The sequence below is a fragment of the Carcharodon carcharias genome, chromosome 19, assembly GCF_017639515.1.
Source record: "Carcharodon carcharias isolate sCarCar2 chromosome 19, sCarCar2.pri, whole genome shotgun sequence".
In the NCBI taxonomy this organism is placed as follows: domain Eukaryota; kingdom Metazoa; phylum Chordata; class Chondrichthyes; order Lamniformes; family Lamnidae; genus Carcharodon; species Carcharodon carcharias.
The window spans coordinates 106,286,600-106,314,137 of NC_054485.1; the positions used below are offsets into that span (position 1 = coordinate 106,286,600).

At 43.0% G+C, this 27,538-nt stretch overlaps 2 protein-coding genes across 2 annotated transcripts in view; one reads left to right on the forward strand and one right to left on the reverse strand.

The window, feature by feature from the left end:
- Nucleotides 1–3,898, reverse strand: part of ppt2b (palmitoyl-protein thioesterase 2b) — a 44,822-nt gene extending 40,924 nt beyond the window's left edge. The window contains exon 1 of the mRNA XM_041213397.1: nucleotides 3,594–3,898. Within this exon, the coding sequence (XP_041069331.1) occupies nucleotides 3,594–3,725 (132 nt within the window). The 5' untranslated portion in view covers nucleotides 3,726–3,898. The remainder of the gene's footprint in view (nucleotides 1–3,593) is intronic.
- A 13,490-nt stretch (nucleotides 3,899–17,388) lies between these two features.
- LOC121291054 (carnitine O-acetyltransferase-like) overlaps nucleotides 17,389–27,538 on the forward strand; it is a 38,241-nt gene continuing 28,091 nt past the window's right edge. Inside the window, exons 1-5 of the mRNA XM_041212075.1 lie at nucleotides 17,389–17,739; nucleotides 21,725–21,994; nucleotides 23,586–23,704; nucleotides 25,196–25,249; nucleotides 27,348–27,513. Of these exons, the coding sequence (XP_041068009.1) occupies nucleotides 17,710–17,739; nucleotides 21,725–21,994; nucleotides 23,586–23,704; nucleotides 25,196–25,249; nucleotides 27,348–27,513 (639 nt within the window). The 5' untranslated portion in view covers nucleotides 17,389–17,709. The remainder of the gene's footprint in view (nucleotides 17,740–21,724; nucleotides 21,995–23,585; nucleotides 23,705–25,195; nucleotides 25,250–27,347; nucleotides 27,514–27,538) is intronic.

Here is a 27,538-nt window from a genome sequence, read left to right on the forward strand (position 1 = left end):
AGCCAATGTTTCACCTGGTGCCATGGGATCGTTCCTGGTTTTGTTGGTTAAAATGGCCCCCAAAGTGTCACAGCAGAGCCATGACTGAACATCTCTTTCACCCACCTCTAACCTATCCATCATCTTCGCTGCCTCTGGAAACCTCGTCCCAAATCCCTCAACACCGCATTCCCTCCCCCAATCTCTTCTTCTGGCTCACCTGAGGCACCAAAATGGAGATCTTGGTCAACTGTCCTTGCCCTCTCCATTTCCAAAATGCCCAACCTTCACAGGTCTATCAGCCCTGAAACGTCTGCGAATTTACCTCCATGTTACTAAAAGCATACATAGTGCACAGCCAAGCAGCATGGTTTATTCCTCTCCACAGTGAAGCCCATTATTCCAGACCATCATTGTGACCATTTGGTCACAATCTGGCTCCACCTGGACAAGGTACCACAAGAAGCCACGAACCTGAACCAAAGCAAGCTAGGAGGCAAAAAGATGTGAGAAGGGGTGATCTGAAATGGTAGAGTAAATAATCGAGGATATAGGAAATTGACCACGTTTCATCAATTCAGCATTAGAATGAGATATTATTCCAAGATTCTCAATCTAACCTGGGCTACACAGGTCTCCCTGCTGGGGGATGAAAAGTAGTTGACTGCAGCGGAAGAAGAGAAATAAGTCAAACACCAAGAGAGGGAACTGAAACCCTCCTCATAGGCAGGGCTAGTCAATGAGGGATAAGCATCAAAAAAATGGAAGTGCACGAAACCTAATAGTCAGTCGATGGAAGCCGTTCATTTACCAGACTGACCCATTAAGTAGTGTGGCTGCAATGGAGAATTCCTGTGCTAGTCAAACAGGATATTGCTGTTCTGCCAAGTTCAGCACTCTTCACGTATTGACAAGTACACTCTATGCTTCAGGGCCCTGTGTCACTCGGAAATGAATAGTGACAGACCCTGCCCATGAGTTCTACACAAAGACCATATCTGGTAAAGTAAATGAGTGAAAAAGAGTATCTTAACATCTAGGTTCCAGACCTAGCCAAGCAATTTCAACTGTAAACTGTAAACATCGCACAGAAGTCAGTGATATTTGGCTTTTTAAAGTCAGGGACATTTCAAGGAAATTTCAAGGAGGAATTTCAAGCAACAATGTCAATAAAGGCTTCAGGTCAGATAAAGCACAGCTTCTTCCCCTCTCACTCTACTGGGAAAGGTCCCCTGCTCTTCACTAAAACAGCGGTGATGGGATCTTTTACATCCACCCGAAAGGGCAAACAAGACTTCAGGTTAACATCTCATTCAAAAGGCAGCACCTCAGGCAGTTCACTGCTTCCTCTGCACTGTGCTGAGAGTGTCGGCCTCGCTTATCGCTCACAGTTCTGGAGTGGAACATGAACTTCCTGTCAGAGCAGGAATCAAAGAATGGTCACAGCACAGAAGAAGCCATTCAGCCCATGGTATCTGTGCTGGCTCTCTGCAAAAGCAACTCACCGAGTGCTACTCCGCGCAGTCCTGAACTTTTTCTTCTTCAGATAGCAATCCAATTCACTTTTGAAAGTATCAATTGAAACTGCCTCCACCACATGCCCAGGCAGTTCATTACAGATCCTAAATCACTGTGTAAAAAACATTTTCCTCAAGTCACCAGTGCTTCCTTGGCAATTATGTTAAATCTGGCCCTGGTTCTCAATCTTTCCACTAATGGGAACAGTTTCTCCCTGTCTACTATGTCCAGACCCCCATATGATTTTGAATACCTTTATCAAATCTCCTTCAGCCTTCTCCAAGGAGAATAGCTTTTCCAAAATATCTACGTAACTGGTGTTCCTCATCCCTGGAACAATTCTCTCTAATGCATTCACATCCTTCTTAAAGTTGAAGCAGAAACCCTCAACTCATTTAAAAGGTACCTAGATCTGCACCTGAAGTGCTGTAATCTGGAAGGCTACGGACCAGGTGCTGGAAGGTGGGATTAGAATGGGTGGCTAGTTTTTATTTTTTCCTTTCTCAGCCAGTGCAGACACAGTGGGCTGGATAGCCTCCTTCTGTGCTGTAACTTTTCTGTGGTTCTATCGCCTGTCAGCCTGGTTGCCAAGAGATTTTAAATTGAAAAATTAAAAACAGTGCAATAGAATTCAACTTTCCTTCATACAGCATGTCCCTCTCGGAGATATCTCAAATACAACTTCAATACTTTTGTATTCATATTTAATGTTAGGCACACAGCCCAAAGGGTTTTGCATATTTTCCAGGCCCTTGTTGTGCTATAGTAGAAAGGTCTTAGACAGCGACCTTTCCCCATTGCCTCTCTGTGGCAGCTGCCCCAAGCTGCAGCGTAACCTCCAGGCATAGTTCTGGACCTTGGAATATGTGAGGCAGTGAATTCCAGACACCCATCACCCTCTGGGTGAAGAAGTTTTCCTCATGGAAAAATGGTACAGAATCAATATTGAAAATATTAAAAGAATTACAATTGTACAGCTACACCTAAGAGTGGAACAAGCTCTAAGGAGACAAATTAAGTTTAATGGCACTTGCTGTAACTTTCAAGTTGAAATGCTTTCACAGATCCACAGAATCATTACAGGGCAGAAGGCCATTTGGCCCGTCATGTCTGCACCAGCTCTCTGAATGAGCAACTCCTCTAGTATCATTCCCCCACCTTCTCCCTGTAACTCTGCATAGGTAACAGTCTCATTCCTTTCTGAATGCTTCAAGTGAACCTGCCTCCACCACACTCTCAGGCATTCCAGACTTTAACCACTCACTGCGTAAAAAAGTTCTCCTCAGATTACTTTTGCTGCTTATACTAGTTATTTTAAAATCTGTGGCCCCCTCGTTCTTGATCCTTTCACGAGTGGAAACAGTTTTTCTTGATCTACTCTGTCGAGACCCCTCATGATTTTGAATACTTCTATCAAATCTCCTCTCAGACTTCTCTCCTCCAAGAAAAACAGTCCTAACTTCTCCAATCTATCTTCTTAACTGAAGTTCCTCATCCCAGGAAGCATTCTTGTGAACCTTTTCTGCACCAGCTGTCTCCACGTCCTTCCTAAAGTGTGGCGCACAGAACTGGACGCAATACTCCAGATGAGGCCAAACTAGTGACTTATATAAAGTATATTTACAAATTTTATGAATAAAATATATTTTTGGAAAAAACTTAAGATTTTTTTTTAATATACGATATATATAGCTTCACAACCGTCGGTACAAAGGGAAATTATTTGAGCTAATAAACTGCTTGGGCTCCTCCTTGTATTTTGGAGAATTGTTCCACACTGGAGTTCGCGGAGTATTTCATTTATTATAAATCTCATGAACTGACTCACAGTCCATCAACAACACACTTGGTAAACTTGCTGAGATTAAATTCCAATCGAGTAACTTATTACCAGCCGGGGTCTCGACGCACAGTCTTCGACTCCCCACTTCCTAGAAAAAAAATAGGTCATGTTTCCATCGCGGCGGGGGTGCTGATTCTCAGGTTACAGCCGCTTGCCCACTAGCAGGACAGGAGGGAAGGGATCCAGGATGGATCTCCGGGAAATCAGGCCCCAGGCGCAGCAAAAGAGCAGGAAAGAAGAGGCGATGTCTTACCTCGTTGATGAAACTTTGCATCATTTTGAAATCCCCTGGGCTATCAAACAAACCGTGCACCACAATGACAGGTTTGTAGGACTGTGCTGCTCGCAGCGCGGCTGAGACCGCCAGCAAAGTCCAAACAAACATATCGGCGCCTTCGATAGGACACTAGGGCTAAAACAAAACTAAAAGATGGAAACGCCGAGTGACTCCACTGCTGCATTCAGTCCCCGGTTATAAATCCTCAGTTGACTCCTGATCCCACACTCGCGTCCATTTCCTTCGTCCTTTGCAGCTGAAACTGACCACCGAGGCTGCGCGCGCGTTATTCGCCAGAGAATGTCACATCCTGCTTTCCCCAGCAACCGTGCAGGCGTCCCTAACAACCGTGCCTTTCACTTCCCCTGCCTCCACTTTTCCTTCATCTACTCCCCTTCGACACATTTTGAGATACATACCCATTTTTTTCCAGTTAGGGGGAGCGAAATCCATGGGATAATACAGGGGTTTATACATTTTCCCCTTCTGGGAGGACAACTGCAAAGTGAATCATCTCATCCGACTTCAGGCCCTCAGTGGATTACAGCCATCAGCATCTAAACGGTATATTAATAGTTCAGCTCACCACTTCTGCAAAACTGTGTGCAGTAGAATATTACCAGGTTATGCATATGCATATTTCTCATTGATATTCAGTATAAACAACTTTTCCTTGAAGAGTGTGATACCACAAGTCCATTATTTTACAGTAATTCAAATTATTACTTTCTAATGAGGCCAGCATTAACAACAATTAATCATGAGACAATATACTATGAACATATAAGATTCTGAGGGGACTTGACAGGGTGGATGCTGAAAGGATGTTTCCCCTTGTGGGAGTGACTAGAACTAGAGGAGACAGTTTAAAAATAAGGGTCTCCCACTTAAGACACAGAACCCTTTGCTGAGTCCATCAGGAAGGATCCAGGCATAAGAGGAGTGACGATCCCAGGCAATGGAGGCACTCAGATCAAAGCCTCTCTGTACATGGACGATGTTGCCGTCTTCTGCTTGGAACCTCTGTCGGTACGCGGACTGATCCACATCTGCGACCAGTTCGGACTGGCCTCGGGAGCCAAGGTAAATCATGGGAAGAGCGAGGCTATGTTCTTTGGGAACTGGGCTGACCAATCCTTTGTCCCCTTCACTGTCAGGGCTGATGGCCTGAAGGTGCTGGGGATATGGTTCGGAGGGACCAGGGCATGCGTTAGAAACTGGAAGGAGCGAGTGTCTATGGTGAAAAGGAAACTGGGCATGTGGGAGCGACGGTCCCTCTCCATTGCGGCTAAGAACCTGGTCATCAGGTGTGAGGCACTCTCACTGTTGCTGTATGTGGCGCAGGTCGGGCCCATTCCACACTCCTGCGTGGTGGCGATCACCCGAGCCATCTTCCGCTTTATCTGGAGGTCGAAAATGGATCGTGTCTGCAGGGACACGATGTACAAGCCTCTAGATAAAGGGGGAAAAAACGTGCCCAACATCGCCCTCAGACTGATGGCCACCTTTGTGTGTGGCTGCATCAAGCGGTGCGTAGACCCTCAGTATGCAAACACCAAGTGTCACTATATGCTGAGGTTCTACCTGTCCCCAGTGCTGCGAAGGATGGGTCTGGCCACGCTGCCGCAGAACGCTCCATGTAGTTGGACCGTGCCATACCACCTGTCCCTTGTGGAAAAATTTATGCAGAGAAACACCTTTAACCACAAGTCCATCAGGCAGTGGTCAGCACGTAACGTCTTAGAGGCCCTGAAGGAAAAGGAGAGGGTGGACCCGGTGGGATGGTTCCCTGAGCACACTGACAAAGTCATTTGGCAGAATGCCCCATTGCCAGAACTTTCCAACAAGCACCAAGATGTAGCTTGGCTGGTGGTGAGGAAAGCCCTCCTTGTCAGATCCTTCCTACACGCCAGGAATCTCACCCCCTCTGCACGTTGCCCTCAAGGTGGCTGTGGTGGGGAAGACACCGTTGTTCACCTCCTTGTAGATTATACCTTTGCAAAGAAGGTCTGGAGAGAGATGCAGTGGTTTCTGTCGAGTTTCATCCCGAGCAGTTCTGTGACACAGGACTCTGTGCTCTACGGGCTGTTCCCAGGGACACACACCGAGACAAACATCAACTGCAGCTGGAGGATCATCAACTCGGTGAAAGACGCTCTTTGGTCTGCCCGTCACTTGTTGGTCTTCCAGCGCAAAGAGTTGTCCCTGACTGAGTGTTGCAGACTGGCACATTCCAAGGTCCAGGACTACGTGCTGAGGGACGCACTAAAGCTTGGGGCAGCCGCCGCAAAGGCGCAATGGGAAAGGGTTGCAGCCTAAGAGCTTTCTGCCACAGTGCACTGAGGGTCTGGGAACTGTAAAGAGCCCCTCAGGATGTACAGCTCAAAATGAATGTCTGCCAGTGATTGTAATATTCATTGTTTGTATGGATACACCTTGTGATTCATGTTGTAAAAGTTGAACCTGATTGTATTGTTGTGACAGTGATTTTGAAATGGTTTGAAATGTTGTTGAAGATTTATGAATAAAGTATATTTTTGCAAAAAAAAAGTCTCCCATTTAAGGCAGAGATGAAGAGGAATGTTTTCTCTCAGAGATTTCTGAAATTTTGGAACTCTCTTCCCCACAGAGTGGTGGAGCAAGGTCAATGAATATTTTTAAGGTGGAGGTAAATAGATTCTTCACTAAAAAGGGAGTCAAAGGTTATCGGGGGTAGGCAGAATGTGGAGTTGAGACCACAAACATGTCAGCCATGATCTTATTGAATGGCAGAACAGGCTTGAGGGGGGGGTCAAATGGCCTACTCCTGCTCCTAATTCATATGCTCATATGGATGAATAAAAAAACTTATAGTTGCTATTGTAACTAATGAGTAACAAAGCAGCCAATTTGCACGGAGCAAGGCCTGACAAATAGCAATGTGATAATGATCAGATAATCTGTTTTTGGTTGTGTAATAAATATTGGACTAGATAACTCCCCTGCTCTTCTTCAAAATAATACCATGAGATCCTTTACGTCCACCTAAGAGGGAAGATGGGACCCCAATTTTACATTTCATCTGAAAATTGCTCCCTACATTACTTGTGTTTCAACAACATCACCATGAAGTTTATTGATGAAAACTACACTAATACCAGGAATGGGCAGATCGTCTTATGAGAAAAGGCTGGACAGGTTAGGCATGTATCCACTGGAATTTAGTAGAGTAAGAGGCAACTTAATTGAAACCTCTAAGATCCTGAGGGGTCTTGATAGGGTGAATGTGGAGAGGATATGTCCTCTTGTGGGAGAATCTAGAGCTAGAGGTTGTTGTTTAAAAATAAGAGGTCACTCATTTAAGATAGAGATGAGAAATTTTAGGGTAGTGAGTCTTTGGAACTGTCTTCCTCAAAAGGTGGTGGAAGCAGGGTCTTTGAATATTTTTAAGGCGGAGCTAAATAGATTCTTGATTAACAAGTGAGTGAAAGCTATTTGGGGTAGGCAGGAATGTGGGGTTGAGGTTACAATCAGAACAGTCATGATCCTATTGAATGGCAGAGTAGGCTCGAGGGGCCTACTCCTGCAACTAATACGTATGTTCATTTGCAAACTATCTAAAATTAATAATCGCTCAGCTGGTTAGGAGATTCCATAATAGGAAACTCAGGTTCACTCAGTACATATTTCAGTTTCCATCTGTCACTGTAGCCAACATGATTTTAAATAGCTGCGTTTCCAATAACACCAAGGTATTACAGAAAGATTGGACTTTAGAGACACAGATCTAATATGAGAAAATTCCTATGTTGTAATTTGCAGTGCAGATCACACATATCTTTAGTCTTTATGGCAGATGTTAGCCCTATGGGTCAACTGGGAATAAAATCAACAACAACACACATATGTTATATGCATTTTTAACATAATAAAACATTCTAAGGCATTTCACCAGGATCATGAAAAACTGAATATGGCAGCAAGCCACATAAGGAGATATTAGATCAAATGATCAAAAACTGGTCAAAGGAGGAAGTTTTAAGAAGTGTCTTAAAGGAAGAAAATGAGGTAGAGAGAGGAGAGAGGGAATTCCAGAAGTTAGGGCCTACAACTGAAGGCATAGCTACCAATGATGGAGCAATTAAAATCAGGAGTGTTCAAGAGCTTAGAATTAGAGGAACTCAAATATCTCAGAGGGTTGTGGGGCTGGAGGAGATTACAGAGATAGGGAAGGGCATGGTTGTGGAGGGATTTGAAAACAAAGATGAGAATTTTAAATTGACATGTTGCTTAACCAGAAGCCGAAGCAGGTCAACAGTATGAGGATGATAAGGGAATGGGATTTGGTGCCAGTTAGGACATGGGCAGCAGAGTTTTAGATGACCTCAAGTTTATGGAGGGTAGAATGTAGGAGACCAGCCAGGAGTGTGTTTAAATAAAAGCAAAATGCTGGAAATCTGAAACAAAGCAGAAAATGCTGGTCTAACAGCATCTGTGGAGAGAGAAACAGAGTTAACGTTAACAGAGACCTGAAGAAGAGTCATATGGACTAGAAGCATTAACTCTGTTTCTCTCTCCACCAATGTGTTTGAATAGTCAAGTCCAGAGCTATCACAGGCATGAATGAGCATTTTGATAGCGGGTGAGCTGAGACAGTAGTGAAGTTGGCAACATTACTGAGTTAGAAATAAGCAGTCTTATTGATGGCGCAGACATGCAGTTGGAAGCTCATCTCAGGGTCAAGTATGACACGAAAGTTGTGAACATAATGGTTTAATCTCAGGCTGTTGCCAGGGAGAGGAATGGAGTCAGTAGCTAGGGAATGGAGTTTGGAGCAGGGACTGAAAACAATGGCTTCAACCACCCACAAGAAACAACTCACACTTTTAGTCATTCTTTCCTTGGCTCAATGTCCATTTTCTTCATTTGTCTTGAATCTCTTAAGACTATTTTCTATGTTAAAGTCACCATATAAATGCAGGTTTTTGCAGGTGCTAATTTCATGTTGTGATCTCTACTTTGTGGTTTCAATTCATAGGAGATTGAGCTGCCTTTCGGCCACAAACCAGTTGGCTATTTATGACAATCCGACAACTTCATGGTCTCTTTTGCTGATACCCCCTTTTTATTTTGAGGAATTCAAATTCTCAAACTGTCAGAGGGGGATTTGAAGTTATGTTCTTTGTATATTCAGTCCAGACCTCTGGATTACTGAGTCAGTTGCATGATCACTGCACTATTATATCTCTACATCTACTCATGTGCTAACAGAAAGGTAGATAGTAAATCATGAAGAGCAGGAATTGTGCTTGATTCTTCTCCTGCCTAATCCAGAAATTCTGTTACAGGATACCCAATGCCTCATGGCTGAGATTAGATACCTCAATGTCGTCTTTAAGGATTGCAGCTAAGTGTATGGCTCAGACTGTGTAACATACTAAGTAATCATATACTCATGACACAATTTTTTCTATGTTTGGTCTTTTTCCTGCTTTCTATAAAGAGTTAAAGAAAAGGACTCTGGTCAAACAATTCAAAGTGCAACTTGCTGTCTGCAAGATGTGAAACCAAAAGCAATGAGAAAATGGGATCTAATTTATTTCGGGTGAGCCCAGCACCTGCAGGATGACGCAAACTGTCACTTAGAGTGGTTATTAACAACTTTCAGGGCAGATGGTATCATTTCAGATTTTATGACATTTTGGCTACAGGCTAGATTGTTGAGGGAAGAGGTGGTTATGATAGTCATAAAGCAACTCTAGGATTGTTCACTTGCTATCCTGCAAAGTTCAGCTCTATGCATAATTTCTCTGATAATGAAACAGTGCAATGCTAACCTAGAACAGAACTTGGATTAACATACAGTTGGCAAGTAACTGAGAGGAAATGAGAGGAAGTTTTGCCTTTATTAGCCGAAGCATAGAATATAAGAGCAGGGAGGTTATGCTGGAACTGTATAAAACACTGGTTAGATCACAGCTAGAGTATTGCGTGCAGTTCTGGAATCCACATTATGGGAAGGATGTGATTGCACTAGAGAGAGTGCAGAGGAGATTTACCAGGATGTTGCCTGGGCTGGAGAGTTTTAGTTATGAGGAGAGATTGGATAGACTCGGGTTATTTTCCTTGGAGCAGAGGAGATTGAGGGTGGACATGATTGAGGTGTATAAAATCATGAGGGGTATAGATAGGGTAGACAGGAAGGAACTTTTCCCCTTGGTGGAGGGATCAATAACCAGGGGGCATAGATTTAAGGTAAGGGGCAGGAGGCTTAGAGGGGATAAGAGGAAGAATTTTTTCACCCAGAGGGTCGTGGGAATCTGGGACTCACTGCCTGAAAGGGTGGAAGAGGCAGAAACCCTAATAACATTTAAGAAGTATTTGGATGTGCACTTGCAATGCCATGGCATACAAGGCTATGGACCTAGTGCTGGAAAATGGAATTAGAATAGTTAGGTACCTGTTTAACCAGTGCAGACTTGATGGGCCGAAGGGCCTTTTTCTGTGCTGTATACCTCTATAACTCTATGACTATCCTACTTTAACATTCCTTAAAACATTTGATCAAGCCTTTGGTCACGCTTTCAAATCCCTGTCTATCTTTGGCTGAATGTTCATTTTCCTCAACATTCCGTGAAGAACCTTAAGACTATTTTCTACATTAAAGGCACTATATAAATTCAGTTTTATGTTGTTGTAAGTACTAATTTCATGGTGTGCTTTCCCACTCATCACATGTATAGAGGGTGCAGGTTTCAGTTCACTCAAGACTTCATCTAGTTATGGAAACTGTTTTTTTAGTTGTGACCACAAAAAAAGTGTTGGGAGGGAGTGCAAGGAAAATGAGGAATGAAAACAAGATGGGTTCAGATTAGAAAGAAATTATTATGAGTGGAGAATTTATCAGATCACATGGCCAATACTGCAAGTCCACATGCCAGAAGAAATTGAATGCAGAGTAATGTGAAGTGGTATCGTTTGGTCGGAAGAATGAGGAATGGAAATATAAAATAAAGGGTACAATAATAAATGGGGTGCAAAACCAAAGACACATGGGGGCATATAAGCACAAATCGTTGAAGGTGGCAGGGAAGGTTGAGAAAGTGGTTAAAAAGACTTAAGGAATCCTGGGTTTTATAAATAAATGCATAGAGTACAAAAGCAAAGAAGTTATGATGAACCTTTATAAAACACTGGTTCAGCCTTAACCTTAAGTATTGTGTCTGATTCTGGGCAGCACACTTTAGGAAGAATGTGAAGGCTTTAGGGAAGGTGCAGAAAACTATCTGAGAATGGTTCCAGGGATGAGAGATTTCAGTTAGGTCGGCATTTTGGAGAAGCTGAGGCTGTTTCCTTTAGGGAATAGAAGAATGAGAAGAGTTATGATAGAGGTGTTCAAGATCATGAGAGGTCTAGACTGAGTATATAGAGAGGAACTTCCCATTGATGGAATGATTGAAAACCAGAGGGCACAGAGTTAAGGTGATTGGCAAAAGAAAACCCAATGGCAACATGAGGAAAAACATTTTTTATGCAGCAAGTGGTTAGGTTCTAGATTGCACTACCAGGGAGTATGGTGGAGGCAGATGCAATCAGGGCATTCAAAAGAGAATTGGATAAACAACTGAAAAGAAAACATTGTAGGGCTATGGGGAAAGGGCAGGGGATTGGGAATAGCTAAGTTGCTCTTGTGACGAGCCAGCATGGACATGATGAGCTGAAGGCCTTCCTTCTGTGCTATAAGTATTCACTCAATCTATGAATTAAATCTCTGGGATGCCACCTTATTACTTTGATCTTACAACTCATTTGGAATTTTCCCATTCTAGTATGTTTTAGAATTGTTTACAATTGTATATGTATAGCTGGAAGAACAATACCAATTAGCACAAAGTTGAACTGATGATAACAATTAGCTTAGATGGGGAATTTCCTCACACCATAACCCTAATGTTTGAAACAAATAAAGGCCTGCATTTTTATATTGTTAACATGGTTGAGACTGCATAAGCTCAAATTCTTACAAACCTCTACCAGCTGTATCTCATCCTCCACTCAGTCTCTCTTCTTCATTACTGTGGTCTTCACCAACCTCCATAAATTTCCATATGTCAGTCATAATTCAGTGGATAATACTCTCACCCCCAGGTTAGAAGGTTATGGATTCAGGTCCCATAACTCTCCAGGTGACTCTCCAGTGCAGTATTGAGTGATGCACTGTCAGAGGTGCCATCTTTCAGGTATAACATTAAACTGATACATGGTCTGCCATTTCAAGTAGACATAAAAGGTTTTGTGGTACAATTCAGAAAATGTCAGGTGAGTTTTCCCTCAAGTGTAACACTAATACCTAAAACAGATGTTTGGGTTTTTAATCACCTTGTTGTTTGTGGAGCCTTGCTGCATTTCCTACATTATAGCAGTGACTACATTTCAAAAAACATCCTGAGGGTCATGAAAGATGCTATACAATGCAAGTCTTTTTCTTTTTTCCTTCCTCCCAGTGTGTTGAAAACGCACTGATTCTGACTTAGAACCACCATGGCAAGAAAAAAAGTTTTAACACACAAATTGATGCTGGTGTACAACTTAATGGTTGCATAGACATCCCTTCAGCTGCTCAGCAGCTCACCTAAATGTCCATTCTTTGGGACAGTGAGTTTCATCATGCTATTTCACCACTGCAGTTTACAGAGGACTATCACTTAACATCCACATGTGTGTTTCACATCTGAGGGTCTTTGAATAGTGATCAGCAATGGGAATCCTGACTACCATCCAGCAGTGCTGAAAGCAATTTCAATATCACTAAGCTCGATAGATTTTTGGGTGTTGAGGGAATTTAGAGAAAAGGGGATAAAACGGGAAGGTGAAGTTGAACAAGAAGATCAGCCATGATCATATTGAATAGCAGGGAAGGCTCATCTGGCCCAATCCAGCTTCTATTTCTTTTGTTCTTATGCTCAATTGTTCTGTCTCCACCAACTTGTCTGAAATCAGCCAATTTAGGATCGGGGATCCAACTCTTAGTCTGCTTAACGTAAATTATGCGACTGTCAACATGTTGGTCAATGACAACATCAACTGATGACATGGGGCCATCTTCCGCATGTGCAATGATGACATCCAGCTCTGTCCCTTAACCATTTCTCTCAACATTTCTACTGGCTCTATCTTATTTAAAAAGAAATACTTGTATATGTAAAGCACTTTTCATAACCACCAGATGTTTCAAAGCACTTTGCAGCCAATTAAGTACTTTTTAAAAAAATTAGTCACTGTTGGAATTCAGGAAACAAGGTAGCCCATTTGCACACAGCAGACTCCCACAAATAGTGGGAAGGGTGCACTTGATCACCAAACATTGTGAGTTAGAGGTAAGAGTGCTACCATCTGGACCACAGCTACAATGTAAATAGATATTGTCTTCAATCCCAGCTATATAACAAATACCCTAATCCCGTATTCCACTCACTTCCCCGACCACTGTCTGAGGCTGAACCAGACAGTTTGCAACCATAATTTTGGTGTTATGTTCAATCTTCAGTGGAGTTCCCACATCTTCTCCATCACAAAGATTGCTTAATTCTATCTGTGTAACATCAACCACCTCCAGCTCTACCTCAGCCCATCTGCTGCTGAGACCCCCAGTCACCCCCTTGTCACCTCAAGACTCAACTCTGCTCCTTCACTCTCCACCAACTTCGGCTCATCCAAAATTCTGCTGCTTGTATACAATGGCACCTATGGGGAAAATGTGCAGGGTTTTGAAGAAAGGGGAGAATTGTGGGATTAATTGTATAGCTCTTTCAAAGAGCCAGTGCAGAAATGACAAACCCAATGGCCTTCTGGAGTCCCAAATTTATCCATCATCAGCCCTGTCCTCCCTGACTTACAATATCTCCCCATCTCTGTAACTTCCTCATAACCCTGCAAGACCTCCACAGTAGGTCAATTTGCTCCTCTTATTCCAACTTGTTGTCCGCTTTCTTTAATTCTTTAGATAAAAGCAAAATACTGCGGATGCTGGAAATCTAGAACAAAATACTGCAGATGCTGTTCTCATGAAGAATCATTCGGACTCGAAACATTAACTGTATTCCTCTCCGCAGATGCTGTCAGACCTGCTGAGTTTTTCCAGGTATTTTTGTTTTTGTTCTTTAATTCTTTCATGGAATATGATCATGTGTGGCAAGGCCAGAATTTGTTGGTCATCCCTAATTGCCCCTGACAAGGTGAGTGAGCTGCAGTCTATCTATTGTAGTTACACCCATAATGTGGCATCAAGGAGCTCTAGCAAAACTGGAGTCAATGGAAATTAGAGGGAAAACAGTCCACTGTTTGGAGTCATGCCTAGCACAAAGGAAGATGGTTGTAAAAACAAAAAAACTGCGGATGCTGGAAATCCAAAACAAAAACAGAATTACCTGGAAAAACTCAGCAGGTCTGGCAGCATCGGCGGAGAAGAAAAGAGTTGACGTTTCAAGTCCTCATGACCCTGTGGTTATTGGAGGTCAGTCATCTCAGCTCCAGGAGTTCCTCAGGGCCGTGTCCTAGGCCCAACCATTTTCAGATGCTTTATCAATGACTTCCCCTCAATCATTGGGTCAGAAGTGGGGATGTTCGCTGATGATTGCACAATGTTCAGCACCATTCACAACTCTTCAGATACTCAAGCAGTCCATGTCCAAATCCAGCAGGACCTGGACAATATCTAGCCTTGGGCTGACAAGTGGCAAGTAACATTTGAGCCACACAGGTGGCAGGCAATGACCATCTCTAATATGAGAGGATCTACCCATCACCCCATGACATTCAATGGCATTACCATGGCTGAATCCACCACTATCAACATCCTGGAGGTTACCATTGACCAGAAACTGATCTGTGGCTACAAGAGCAGATCAAAGGCTAGGAATCCTGCAGTGAGTAACTCACCTCCTGACTCCCCAAAGCCTGTCCAACTTCCACAAGACACAGGTCAGGAGTGTGATGGAATACTCTCCACTTGCCTGGATGAGTGCAACTCTAACAACACTCAAGAAGCTTGACACCATCCAGGACAAAGCAGCCCACTGCTTGGCACTCCATCTGCAAACATTCACTCTCTCCATTGCCAATGCACAGTGGCAGCAGAGCATGCCATCTACTCGATGCACTGCAGAAATTCACCAAGCCTCCTTAGGCAGCACCTTACAAATATGCAACCACTACCATCTAGAAGGACAAGGGCGGCAGACACATGGGAACACCACCATCTGGAAGTTGCTCTCCAATCCACTCACCATCCTGACTTGGAAATAAATCACTATTTCTTCACTGTCGCTGGGTCAAAATCCTGGAACTCCCTCCGTAACAGCACTGTGGGTGTACCTGCACCACAGGGACTGCAGCGGTTCAAGAAGGCAGCTCACTACCACTTTCTCAAGGGCAATTAGTGATGGGCAATAAGCCTCGCCAACAATGCCCACATCTCATGAATGTATAAAAAAAGTGCTTTTAGTAAGTGAGTTCCAGGATTTTGACCCACTGGCAGTGAAGGAACACCGATGTAGTTCCAACTCAGGATGGTAAGTGGCTTTGAGGGGAACTTGCAGGTGGTGGTGTTCCCATCTATCTGCTGCCCTTGTCCTTCTCAGTGGTAGAGGTCACAGTTTTGGAAGATGCTGTTGAAGGAACCTTGGTAACTTTCTCCAGTGAATCTCGTGTATAGTGCATTAGTGGTGGAGGGGGTGAACATTTGTGCTGGATGAGGTCACATTGAAGCAAGCTGCTTTTTCCCAGATGCTGCCAAGCTTCTTCAGTGCTGTTGGAGCCACACTCATCCAGGCAAGCGAGGAGTATTTCATCACACTCCTGACTTGTGCTTTGTAGATGGTGAACAGCCTTTGAGAAGTCAGGAGGTGAGTTACTCACCACATAATTCCCAGCCCCTGAACTGCTCTTGTAGCAGTGTATGGCTCATCCAGTTAAGTTTCTGGTCACTGTTAACGTTCAGGATGTGGCAATGGTAATGTCATTGGATGTCAAGGGAAGATGTTAGGATCCTTTCTTGCTTAAGATAGTTATTGCCAGGCACTTGTGTGGTGTGAATGTTACTTGCTTCTTATCAACCCAAGCCTGAATGTTATCCAAGTCTTGCTGCACATGGACATGACTATTTCTGTATCTAAGGAGTTGTGAATGGTGCTGAACATTGTGAAATCCTGAGTGAACATTCCCACTTTTGACCTTATAATGGAAGGAAGGTCATTAATGAAGCAGTTGAAGATGGTTAGGCCTAGGACACTACCCTGAGGAACTCCTGCAGTGATGGCGTGGAATTGAGATAATTGACCTCCAACAACCACAACCATCTTCCTTTGTGCTAGGTATGACTCCAACCAGCAGAGAAATTTCCCCCCAATTCCCATTGACTTGAGTTTTTCTCGGGCTCCGTAATGCCACACTTAGTCAAATATTGCCTTGATGTCAAGGTCAGTCACCCTCACCACACCTTTGGAGTTCAGCTCTTTTGCCCTTTTTTGGACAAAAGCTGTAAAGAGGTCAGGAGCCAAGTGACCCTGGCAGAGCCAAGCTGAGCATCATGAGCAGGTTATTGCTGAGTTAGTGCCACTTGACAGCACTGTCAATGACACCTTCCATCACTTTGCTAATGATTGAGAGTAGACTGATGGGGTGGTAAATCCAATGGAATTGGATTTGTCCAGCCTTTTGTGGGCAGTACATACTTGGGCAATTTTCCACATTGCTGGCTAGATGCCAGTGTTATAGCTGTACTGGAACAGCTTGGCTAGAGGTTGGCAAATTCTGGGGCACAAGTCTTCAGTACTATTGCTGGACTATCATCATAACCTTTGCAGTATCTAGTGCCTTCAGCCGTTTCTTGATATCACATGGAATGAATCTAATTGGCTGACTCCTGGCGTTTGTGATGGACCTCCAAGATGAATTATCCACTTGGCACTTCTGGTTGAAGATGGTGGCAAATGCTTCGTGTCAATATAATTGGTCAAATCCAAAGCTCCCATTCCTTGTCTTTTGCACTGATATACACCAGGATGGGGATATTTATGTAGCCTCCTCTATGTTTAGTTGCTTGTCTACCACCGTTCACAACTGGATGTGACAAGTTTGCAAAACTTTGATCCGTTTTATGATCCTTTAGCTCTTTCGCATTTTGCTAGGCAGCGTGGCGCACTTGCCCGATCAGTTGGAGTGTACAATTAAATGTTGTAAATAACAGGGCAAGTTTGAACAAAAAGGAGCTGGGTTTCAATAGGAGGAGCCGTGTCAATATTATTGCTGCCATTCCCCTCATCGCCTCACTAACCCAAACCTAGGCCTGTTTAATGAACACTTTGGTCCCTCAAGGGATGTTTTGTATAATTAGACCTATCAAAATTCCACTTGCTTCCTGTGACCGTCACTGTATTTTTTTACCCCCGTAAAAAAAATAGCCGCCTCTCAATTTGTGTCGAATTTCTTTGTTACTCGTGTTTGGCCGGAGAAAATTGCCGCAGCCTGACCTTGGTAATATTGGGCTTTGTTGACATTTAATATTAAGAGCGCTTCATATGCCGGACTGTACCATTGCAACAGTGAGGGGAAAAACTCCCTTTCATAAGGTACAATGACCGAGGGTTAACGAACTAAATAAATCCCTTTCCACCATGACCTGGTCTCCTGCAAATAAACCACAACGATTTGTTGGATTTAAAACCCCGGCTTGCTTTCACCCCTCTGATTTGTATTGCTTTCAAAATCTTTCCTCCCCAGAATAATGTAAATATGTATAAATGACATTCCGGGCTCATTTCACTAATAATTATCGGCAGTACATGAATGTTCAAACGCCTCCATAATCTGCGGATACCCCTGCACGTTTCGACCGTATCCTATCTTTTATTTCGAATGCAGAAAGACCTGGGAAGCAGACGGAAGTAAGGCGAACTCTGGTGAACTCTCAACTCTTGCTGTTTCCTTGCGTCTCAGCCCCAGACTGGCAGCTGCTGGAACAGCTGGAACTGAGGATTTGTTTTGCTTTTTTTCCCCCTTTCAATCTAAGGCTGGCCCCTATATTGGAGTAAATGCTTCCTAGAAAAGCTTCATCATGATGCTCGCGGCGTCCACGCGCCTCTTGGTGAGTTTCCGACCGTCAGTTTCATTCCGCTGATGACCTGTTACTTTGTAGCACAACCAATAGGATTTATTTCGCGTTAAAAGAAGACCGCAGGAGGAAGCTAAAAGTCGCACATTGTAACCGCTGCTCTGCTCGGTAGCCTGTTTGACATTGCTGTGTCCCACAGCCGCTGGCAGATGTTGTATCGCTGTTAAAGCCACAATAAACAGCGAGCATTGCACACGTGCTGAATGTCACTCAGCTCTGCCCTGTTGTTCATAACCAATATAACTTGCTCTCCCACCATCATTTCGAGTGATTGTTGGACTTTGTGAGGGAACCCTGTGAGTCAGTCCTACTCATCCATATGGATAGAAATAGGCTTTAAAATGAAATCAAAAGAGTGTTATTTAGATAGCAATATTTAGAAGGTTCCAAAGCACTTTACAACCAGTAAAGTATTTTTGAAGTGTAGTGGCTGGTGTAATGTCAGAGGAGAGTGAGTTACTGAATTCCAAATATTGAGGGAGATCCATATCCTTATACTTGCTGTTTTTTTTGCTTTGTCTTAATTTCAAACTGTTGACATAATTTGTACATCACTTCCTGTCCAACGAGATCATTCCTCAGAGGCTGTGGCCTGCATGTACTATATAAAATGTCCACTCCCCTTGACCTGTAGTTTAAAGATGTGAAACAAAAGGGCGCAGAAGTATTCTTTCTATTCAGAACCTAGTCTGACATTTGTGTTTGCGCTCCAGGCAGTTTTGTGGCTCATTGAAAATCATTGTAAATGTAATCTTTGAAGATTGAGGTAGGTTAACTTGTGAGCTATAAGTCTTCCATCTTGGACAAATGTTACAGGAATAACCTATGTAGCGACCTAGTTATATATATATTTACTAAAACAAACCACAACTTGCATTTATATAGCACCTTTAACATAGTTAAGCGTTCCAAGGCATTTCACAGGAGTGAAAACAGACAAAATTTGACTCTGAGCCATGTAAATTCATATTAGGACAGCTGACCAAATGTTTGGTCAAAGAGCATTTAAGAAGAGTCTTGGAGGAGACCAGAGAGAGACAGAGGATTAGGGAGGGAATTCGAGAGCTTGGGACTATAAAGCCAAAGGCATGGCCACTATAGGAACATAGAACTTAGAGCCTGCTCCACCATTCAATAAGATCATGGCTGATCTGGTTTTGTCTCAACTCCACTTTCCTGTCTGCACCCCTGCTCCGACCAATAACCCAAAAATCTAAATTGCCTTGAATAAATTTAATGACCCAGCCTCCACTGCTTTGTGAACAGAATTGGGAACAGCTTAACAATCCTTTTAGGAAAATTTAGAAAAATATTCTCATCTCTGCCTTAAAAGGGAGACCTCTTATTCTTAAACCGTGTCCCCTAGTTCTAGATTCTCCCACAAGTAGGATCATCCTCCTGGTGTCCATTCTATCAAATCACCTCAAGATCTTATATGCTTCAATAAAATCACCTCTCATTCTTCTAAACTCCAGTGTAGGCCCACCCTGTTCAACCTTTCCTCATAGGATAAGCCTTTCATCCCAGGAATGAAATGAGTGAACCTTCTCTGAACTGCTTCTCACACAGTTATATATTTTTTTCACATAAGGAGATCAAAACTGTACACAGTATTCCGATGTGGTCTCACATGTACAGCTGCAGTAAAACTTCTGCATTTTTATATTCTATTCCCCTTGCAATAAATGCCATTATTCCATTTGCCTTCCTAATCACTTGCTGTACCTGCACACTAACTTTTTGTGTTGACAAGTGTTTAAAATCAGAGATGCTGGAGAGGCCAGAATTGGAGTACCACATATATCTCAGGGTTTTAGGGCTCAGAGGAGAAAGTGCAGTTATGGCCATGAGCAATTTGAAAAGAAGAATGAAGATTTTAAAATCAATGCTTTGCTGGACTGGAGACAGTGTAGGTCCAGCAACATGTGGCATGAATATAACCCAATCTGAAGGGTGTAGAGAAAAGCCCAATTCAGGTTGCTCACTGCTAGGTAAAAAGATTTGCATTTATGTAGCACCCTTCACAACTTCAGTATGTCCTAAAATCCTCAACGGTTTATGATCTTATTAACCTAGAAAAGCACAGCAACTAATTTTTACAGAGTAGGGGTGTACTTACACCAATGTGATAATGATCAGATTATCTCTTCATTTATTAGTGATGTTAGATGGGGTGGGGGGTACTTATTGGCATCGGTCACCGGGGATAACTCCCTGACCTTTCATCACAATAGTGCGACAGGATCTTTTACATCCATCTGAGAGGGCAGACAGGGTCTTGATGTAAAGACTTATCTGAAAGATGGCACCTCTCTTAGTGCAGCACCTCCTCAGTACCGCACTGGAGTGTCAGCTTGGAATTTTGAGTGGAAGGTGAACACAAACCTTCTGATTCAGAGATGCATCATTCCTGCAGTTGTTGGCCCAGTGTTTTGTCATGTGGGGCATAAGCAGACTGGAAGTGAAATTCATGTAAATCCAATGTAGGAACAGACAAGCCAAATGCATCATCTGGGAAATGAATCCAGTGGGTCTAGCCTTTGTCATGCATCTACAAATAAATGTGTATTTTTAAAAAATCCTTCTGTGATTTAAGTATTGTCTTTGAATCACGTCATACCATTTCATTCCCTCATTTGTGGCAGTGCCTTCAGCTGCTGAATCCCTAAGCTCTGGAATTCCCTGCCTAAACCTCACCACAGCTCCCACCCTTCCCATCACCCACACCTCACTTTCCTCCTTTTACGACAAACTTGCTCTTTGACCAGGCTTTTGGTCATTTGCTCAATTAGCTCCTTATGTGTCTGAATGTTATATTTTGTTTGATAATTCTTGGGTGAAGAGGCTTTGGATGTTTTGCTATGGTAACGATGCTGTATAAGTGTAAGCTGTGCAAGCATATCCCTCCATTCCCTTCCTTCTGGGTAGCACCAATCTCCTAATTCCTGCTTCTTTGGCCAGGTGTCCAAATGATTTTTCTTATGCTTCTGTGAAGTAACTTGGAGAGGTAAGTTGCTTTATTGTAGTCTGCTGTTTTTCTGATATTGTGTGGGGAGTCACTGAGTAGAGGTGGTTTACATGGAGTTTGAGGAGCCAGAGAGGGAAGATAATTCTTTTTTGCAAAAAAAAACTTTTTTCCTAAAATATCTCAAAGAACATTGCAAAATGGCCATTACAGAAAATACAATGATATTCAAATTTTTGACATAGATCATGTTGCACTCTGTGGTGCTTCAGTACAGTTGTGATGCATTGTAATAGTTACTGTATACATTCAATGTGAGTCCTACAGCCCAAGAGGTTCTATATAATGTCTAGCCTCTCGTGCACTGTGGCTGAAAGGCCTTAGTCAACGACCTTTCCCCATTGCACCTCTTAGGCAGCTTGCTGGTTTATCCTTCTGAATCTCCTCATGATCAACTAAAGGCAGCAATGTTTAAGTCAGCCTTTTATGGCCAGGGAAGCCTGAGAATTAGTTTAAGAAGTGCATGCCACATACCTATGTTAACAGGTATGCCAGGAGATAATGTCTTCACTTTGCTGTGTTGCTTGGTACAGTGTTATACATATCCAGTTTATAATATGATGCAATGCTACCTTAGAATGTAAATACCAGTGTGTATTTGGTGTTTTTGGAAAGGCAGTTTAGATTATAATCACAATTTCTGACCAATCAGTCTTCCATTGCATTATTTACTTTCTGTAGGTCATTTGGAACAGGCTTGACTTATTATCATACACTCAATGAACTAGTTTTCAGATAAACAAACCCACAGGATCAACCATAGCGAAAAGGCAGCCTTTATCCACACTCAATAAATGTTTCATCTCAAATAGTTGCCGCTTCTTTCACTGAAAATGTCCTTGTGGTGTTCTGTGAAAGGACATTTTGTTCAAGAGAAAGTGTTTGGCCTGAGTCCAGTGGCTGAGTGTCTTTACATTCCTATCTTTTTCGCAGATGGTTAGAGTATGGCAGCCTATGGTCCTCATCAGGCCAGCCTGGTGCCCTCCAGGAAGGTCTTTCTCTACCCACTTTCCATTGCCTCAGCTGCCGGTTCCTCCACTGAAACATACATTGGAACGCTACCTCCTGGCCCTGCAGCCTCTTGTGACTTCAGAAGAGCTGGAACAGACAAGGGAGATAGTGAGAGAGTTCAGTAGACCCCATAGTATTGGATTGAAACTCCAGGACAGACTGGAAAGACGATCGAGAAGGACGGACAACTGGGTAAGTGTTCTGCATTGTCATGTTAAACAATATGGGGGCACTACAATTCCTCATTTTGGAATGAAAGTGGGGCAGGATCGAGGGGAACAAAATCGGAATGATGCACTAGGATACCATCCATCTGGTGGGAATTGGGTGTTGACTGGATTGCGCTTAGCTGTGATGCTTTCCAGTGTCAAATAGCAGTTCATTGATCAGAAGCCCATCCACCACTTCAAACCTCCACTCCTTTCACCACTGCCTTCATTCACTCCAGGATGGTGAGCTGCAGGGCACTGAATGGACATCCCAATTGATTGAATACCTGGCTGTTATCCATCTACATGCATGGTTGTGGACGGAGATCCTCATGATTGTGGGAGGTTGGGAAGAGCCCCAGGACAGCAACAGCCCATATTATTTTTGTGGAGAAAAAAAACAGAAATGCCTGGAAAAAGTCAGCAGGTTTGACAGCATCTGCAGAGAGGGATACAGTTAACATTTCGAGTCCGAATGACTCCTCATCAGAACTAAGAAAAATAGAAAAGAAGTCAAATATAAGCTGGTTTAGCAAGGCGGTGGGGCGGGGGGGGGGGGGGGGGGGGGGGGGGGGGTGGGGGGGGGGGGCGGTGGGGGGAGCGTGTGTTGTGGGACAGGTAGAGCTGGATAGAGGACCAGTGATAGGTGGAGTGACATTTTTTGGCAATGTCCAGCTATCACTGACCCTCTATCCAGCTCTACCTGTCCCACCCGCCTTTAAACCAGCTAATATTTCACCTCTTTTCTATTTTTCCTTGGTTCTGATCAAGAGTCATTCAGACTCGAAACGTTAACTGTATCCCTCTCTGCAGATGCTGTCAGACCTGCTGAGTTTTTCCAGGTATTTTTGTTTTTGTTCTAGATTTCCAGCATTCTCAGTTTTTTGTTTTTATTTCTGTGGAGCACAGGGCGAGTCACCCTGTTCCTCATGGGCCCCATGAGAATAACTGGGCCTGTGTAGCCCTTGGAAATGATTGGAGCATTTATGTTGCATGTTCTAATCATTTCTACCCTTAAAATGGCAACCCAAGGCATATACAAATGGGATAAAAATAGAAAATACTGGAACAACTCAGTAGGTCTGGCAGCATCTGTGGAGAGAGAAACAGAGTTAATGTTTTAATCCGTATGATACGCTTTTTCCAGCATTTTCTATTTTTATTTCAGATTTCCAGCATCTGCATTATTTTGCTTTTATTTTCGCATATAGAAATGAGCCTAATGCCTGAAATAGGCAGATACCCAGCTGTGAGCCTCTTTCAAAATGACAATGCATGTATTCACAGGATAGCAGGGCTTCTGACTCTTTTATGAGATTATTACCAATCCTGTTTGCACCAGGCAACATAAGTTAAAATCGGCCCTTTCATTTTGCTCTCACTCCATCAGTGGTAATGCCTAGCATCCCTCATTCTTTCCTGAATAAAGCTCCTGTTGTGTGACCATTTCTCATCAGTCCAAACACCTCACACCATTGGATATGGTCATCACAGCCTTTGTATTTCTTTCATGGTTAGTTATTGGTACCCTTTCTTGTTGCCGTCTGACATCACTCTCTTTGCTTCTGTTTCAGCTTACGGACTGGTGGCTCCAGAATGCTTGCCTCGAGTGTCGGCTTCCCTTGGCTGTTCATTCGAACCCAGCTGTAGTTCTGCCCAAACAGGACTACAATGATTGGAAAGGACAGCTCAGGTAGAAAAAGGCACACCCAAAACATGGCAATTGCCCAACCACTCACTCACAACTTGTCAACTGGCCCATCCCACCACCTTGAGATAAGGGTCAACATATTAATACCATTTGACATTGTTCTTTGAACCTGTCTATTAGCTTTTACTGATTTGTTCATGTGGTCTCCTGAATCTCTTGGTTTTCTACTGCCTCATTGTCTCACTATTTAGAAAATACTTCCATTTATCTTCCTTGAGTCTAATGTGATGACTTCACACTTTCTCACATTGAACTCCATTTCCAATCGCTCCATCCATCCATGTCTCATCCTCATCACCTATTGTCTCTCCCAAGTTAGTGTCAGCTACAAATTTGGATATACAACTCCTGTATCCTTCATTCTAGTCATTAATAAAGTGGTGGTAAGTTGTAACTCGAAAACAGATCCACAATGAACATGTTCTACTGATCTGAGTATCTGTCCTTTATTCCCACTTTCTGTCTGCTACCTCCCAACAAATTTTCAACCCAAGTCAAAAATCTACAACTGATTCCTGTTTCCTCTCATTTTTGCTCATAATCTCTTGTGTGCGGTCTTATCAGATGTCTTCTGCAGGTCCATGTAGATAACATGCAGAGATTCCCCTATCCACCTGAATCTGACAGTGGAAGAAGGCTGGATAGAAGGAAGAGTTTGGTGGAATTAGTTTTCTTGCAGGCTACAATCTGGATAACCTCCAGTGAAAACCCCACTTCTGAACCACAAGTCTGAAAAGTTGAATTTGTACGGGATGCTGACTATTATTTTAATGAGAGATTCATTTTGGAGTAGTAGGGAAATAACAGATGACTGTCATAGAAAAAGCATAAGAAATATGCGCAGGAGTAGATCATTCGACCCCATGAACATTCTCTATCATCCAATACAATCATGTCTGATCTTCTAACTCAACTCCACTTTCCTGCCCTATTTCTGTATCCCTTGGTTCCCAAAAATCTATCAAGCTTAGTCTTTAATATACTCAACGACTGAACTTCCACAGCCCTAGGCTAGAGAGTTCCAAATTCACAAACCTCTGAATGAACCCTCTCTCCTCACCTCAGTCCTAAAAAAAACACCCTTACGTTGAGACCATGATCTCTAGTTATAGACATTCTTAATGAGTTTTTACTTGCTTGGTGAAATGACAACCAAGACCCTTTGCCAGAACAGTGATTGTAATTACTTCAGCTGCCTCGGTGCAATTTTACTCTGCTCCCTTGTACAACTCGTCTAAGCTCGTTTTCCCCCATTGTATAACTGGCATTCATGTATAAAACAAAATAGTCTGAAACATCTAGTTACTAATTCTCCTTCTGCATTTGTTTATACATTTAAATAAAGTAGGTGTTGACAATTGAATGTCTCTCTTGTAATTGAACTGAAATGCTGGTTCCCTCCTGCCCCAATCTCAGGGTAACTTAGCCACTCTACTACTTTATTTTCTTATTGTGATTCCTTTCATCCCTCAGATTTGCAGCCAAACTAATTGCGGGAGTGCTCGACTTCAAGTCTAAGGCTGACAGGTAAGTTCTCCAAACTGGCTCCATTGGAGTTTCCCAAAATCGACAGATACCAATGGGAGCGAGATTCCTGGAAAATGTGATGTGTATGTATAGTGTGAAACAATGATCTATATGGCACGACTATTCATTATTTGAATTGTCAGACATTGCATGGGCGTTGTGGAATTGTCAGACATTGCATGGGCGTAACATTCTGTCCTCAGTAGTTGATTTCCTAGAATCAAAGAATGATGCAGCACAGACACAGGTCATTCAGCCCATCATGTCTGTGCCAGCTATTTGAAAGAACTCTCTAATCTGTGGCATTCTCCCACAGATTCCTCATGGCCACATAAATGTTTTCCTTTTCGAGTATTTATCCAATATCATTTGAAAGCAATAATTAAATCTGCTTCCATGGCCCTTTCAAGCAGTGCATACCCCTTTTGCTCATGTGACTCGTTGTATTTGTTGGCAATGTAACAGGACAAGGCCAGTAATAACTACAACTTGGACTGCAGGGGAGTAAGTCAAACACGCTCTTTTCTTTAAACAGGCATGTTGAGAAAACCCAATCATCACTAACTATTAGGGAGTCAAGGTTATGAGGGCTTTCGACAAAGTTATTAAGCAGAAACTATTTCCACTGGCAGGAGGATTAGTAACCAGAGGACATAAGTTTAAATAAATTTGGCAAAAGAATGAGAGGGGAGATGGGGAAGAATTTAATTTTAACACAGTGAGCATTAAATATAGTTTTGCCAGCATGCCTACATCTCGAGATCAGATAAAATAAACGAGGGGAACTACAACAAAGTAATTGGTTCAGCCAAACTGCCCAGATGATGACAAACCATTGCAACAGTATTATATCAGATGGGTTGTAATTTTGAGAAGCAAAATTTGATTATGGCGATCATTCACTATAACATAACAGGATTAAAATCACAGAATCATATAGCACAGATGGTAGCCATTCAACTCATTGTAACTATGCCGGTACTTTAAAAGAGCTACTCAATTTTTCCCACTCCTCCTGCCCTTTCCTATTAGTCCTGCCGTTTTTTTTCTACTTCAAGTTTTACCCAATTCCCTTTTCAAAAGTGCTAATGAATCTGATTCCACCACCCTCTCAGGCAGCACATTTAAAAAAAAAATCATTGATGGGATGTGGGTGTCACTGGCTAGGCCAGCATTTACTGTACATCCCTAATTGAGAAGGTGGTGGTGAGCTGCCTTCTTCAACTGCTGGTCCATATGGTGTAGGTACATCTACAGTGCTGTTAGGGAGGGAGTTCCAGGATTTTGACCCAGCAGCAGTGAAAGAATGACAATATAATTCCCAGTCAGGATGGTGAGTAGCTTGGAGGGGAACTTGTATGTGGTGGTTTTCCCATGTGTCTGCTGCCCTGGTCCTACTAGATGGTAGTGGTCCTGGGTTTGGAAGGGGCTGTCTAAGGAGGCTTGGTGAGTTCCTGCAGTGCATCTCGTAGTCGGTACACACTGCTGCTACTGTTCTTTGGTGCTGGAGGGAGTGAATGTTTGTGGAAGGGGTGCCAATGAAATGGGCTGCTTTGTCCTGGATGGTATCAAGCTTCTGAATGTTGTTGATGAGCTCCACTCATCCAGGCAAGCGGAGAGTATTCCATCATACTCCTGACCTGTGCCTTGTAGATGGTGGACAGGCTTTGGGGAGTCAGGAGATGAGTTACCCACCACAGAATTCCTCGCCTCTGACCTGCTCTTGTAGCCACAGTATTTATATGGTTAATTCAGCTCAATTTCTGGTCAGTGGTAACCCCTAGGATGTTGATATTCCAGATCATAATAGCTTACTGCATAAAATAGTATCATCTGCCCCTGGTTCTTCTGAATCTGTGTCCAGCAGCTTTCTTCCAGATCCTAACTCATATCTGGGTACAGATCTTTAGCTGCTTTTAATGCCACCTTATTACCTCTACATGTGTCTTCATGCTCGAAGTAGTTGGATTCTCTAAAGCTGGTAGCAAGAAAGTCTAGTGATTTAAAAAAAAAACTGGGTTGCAACCAAGTTTACTTGACTGTTGTTGCAAGCCATTTCATTTTGATGCTGTATCTTGGAACTCTCTCTTTGTTTCAGGAAAATCCTTGAAACGGAGTATATGAGAGGCAAGCCCCTCTGCATGGATCTGTACTCCAAAATCTTGTCATCTTGTCGCATCCCAGGGCCCAAACATGACACTTTGATAAACTATGGCTACACGAGAAGCCCACCAGCGCATGTCACAGTTGTTCGCAACTTCCAGGTAAAGTCCAAAAAAAAAGTCAATG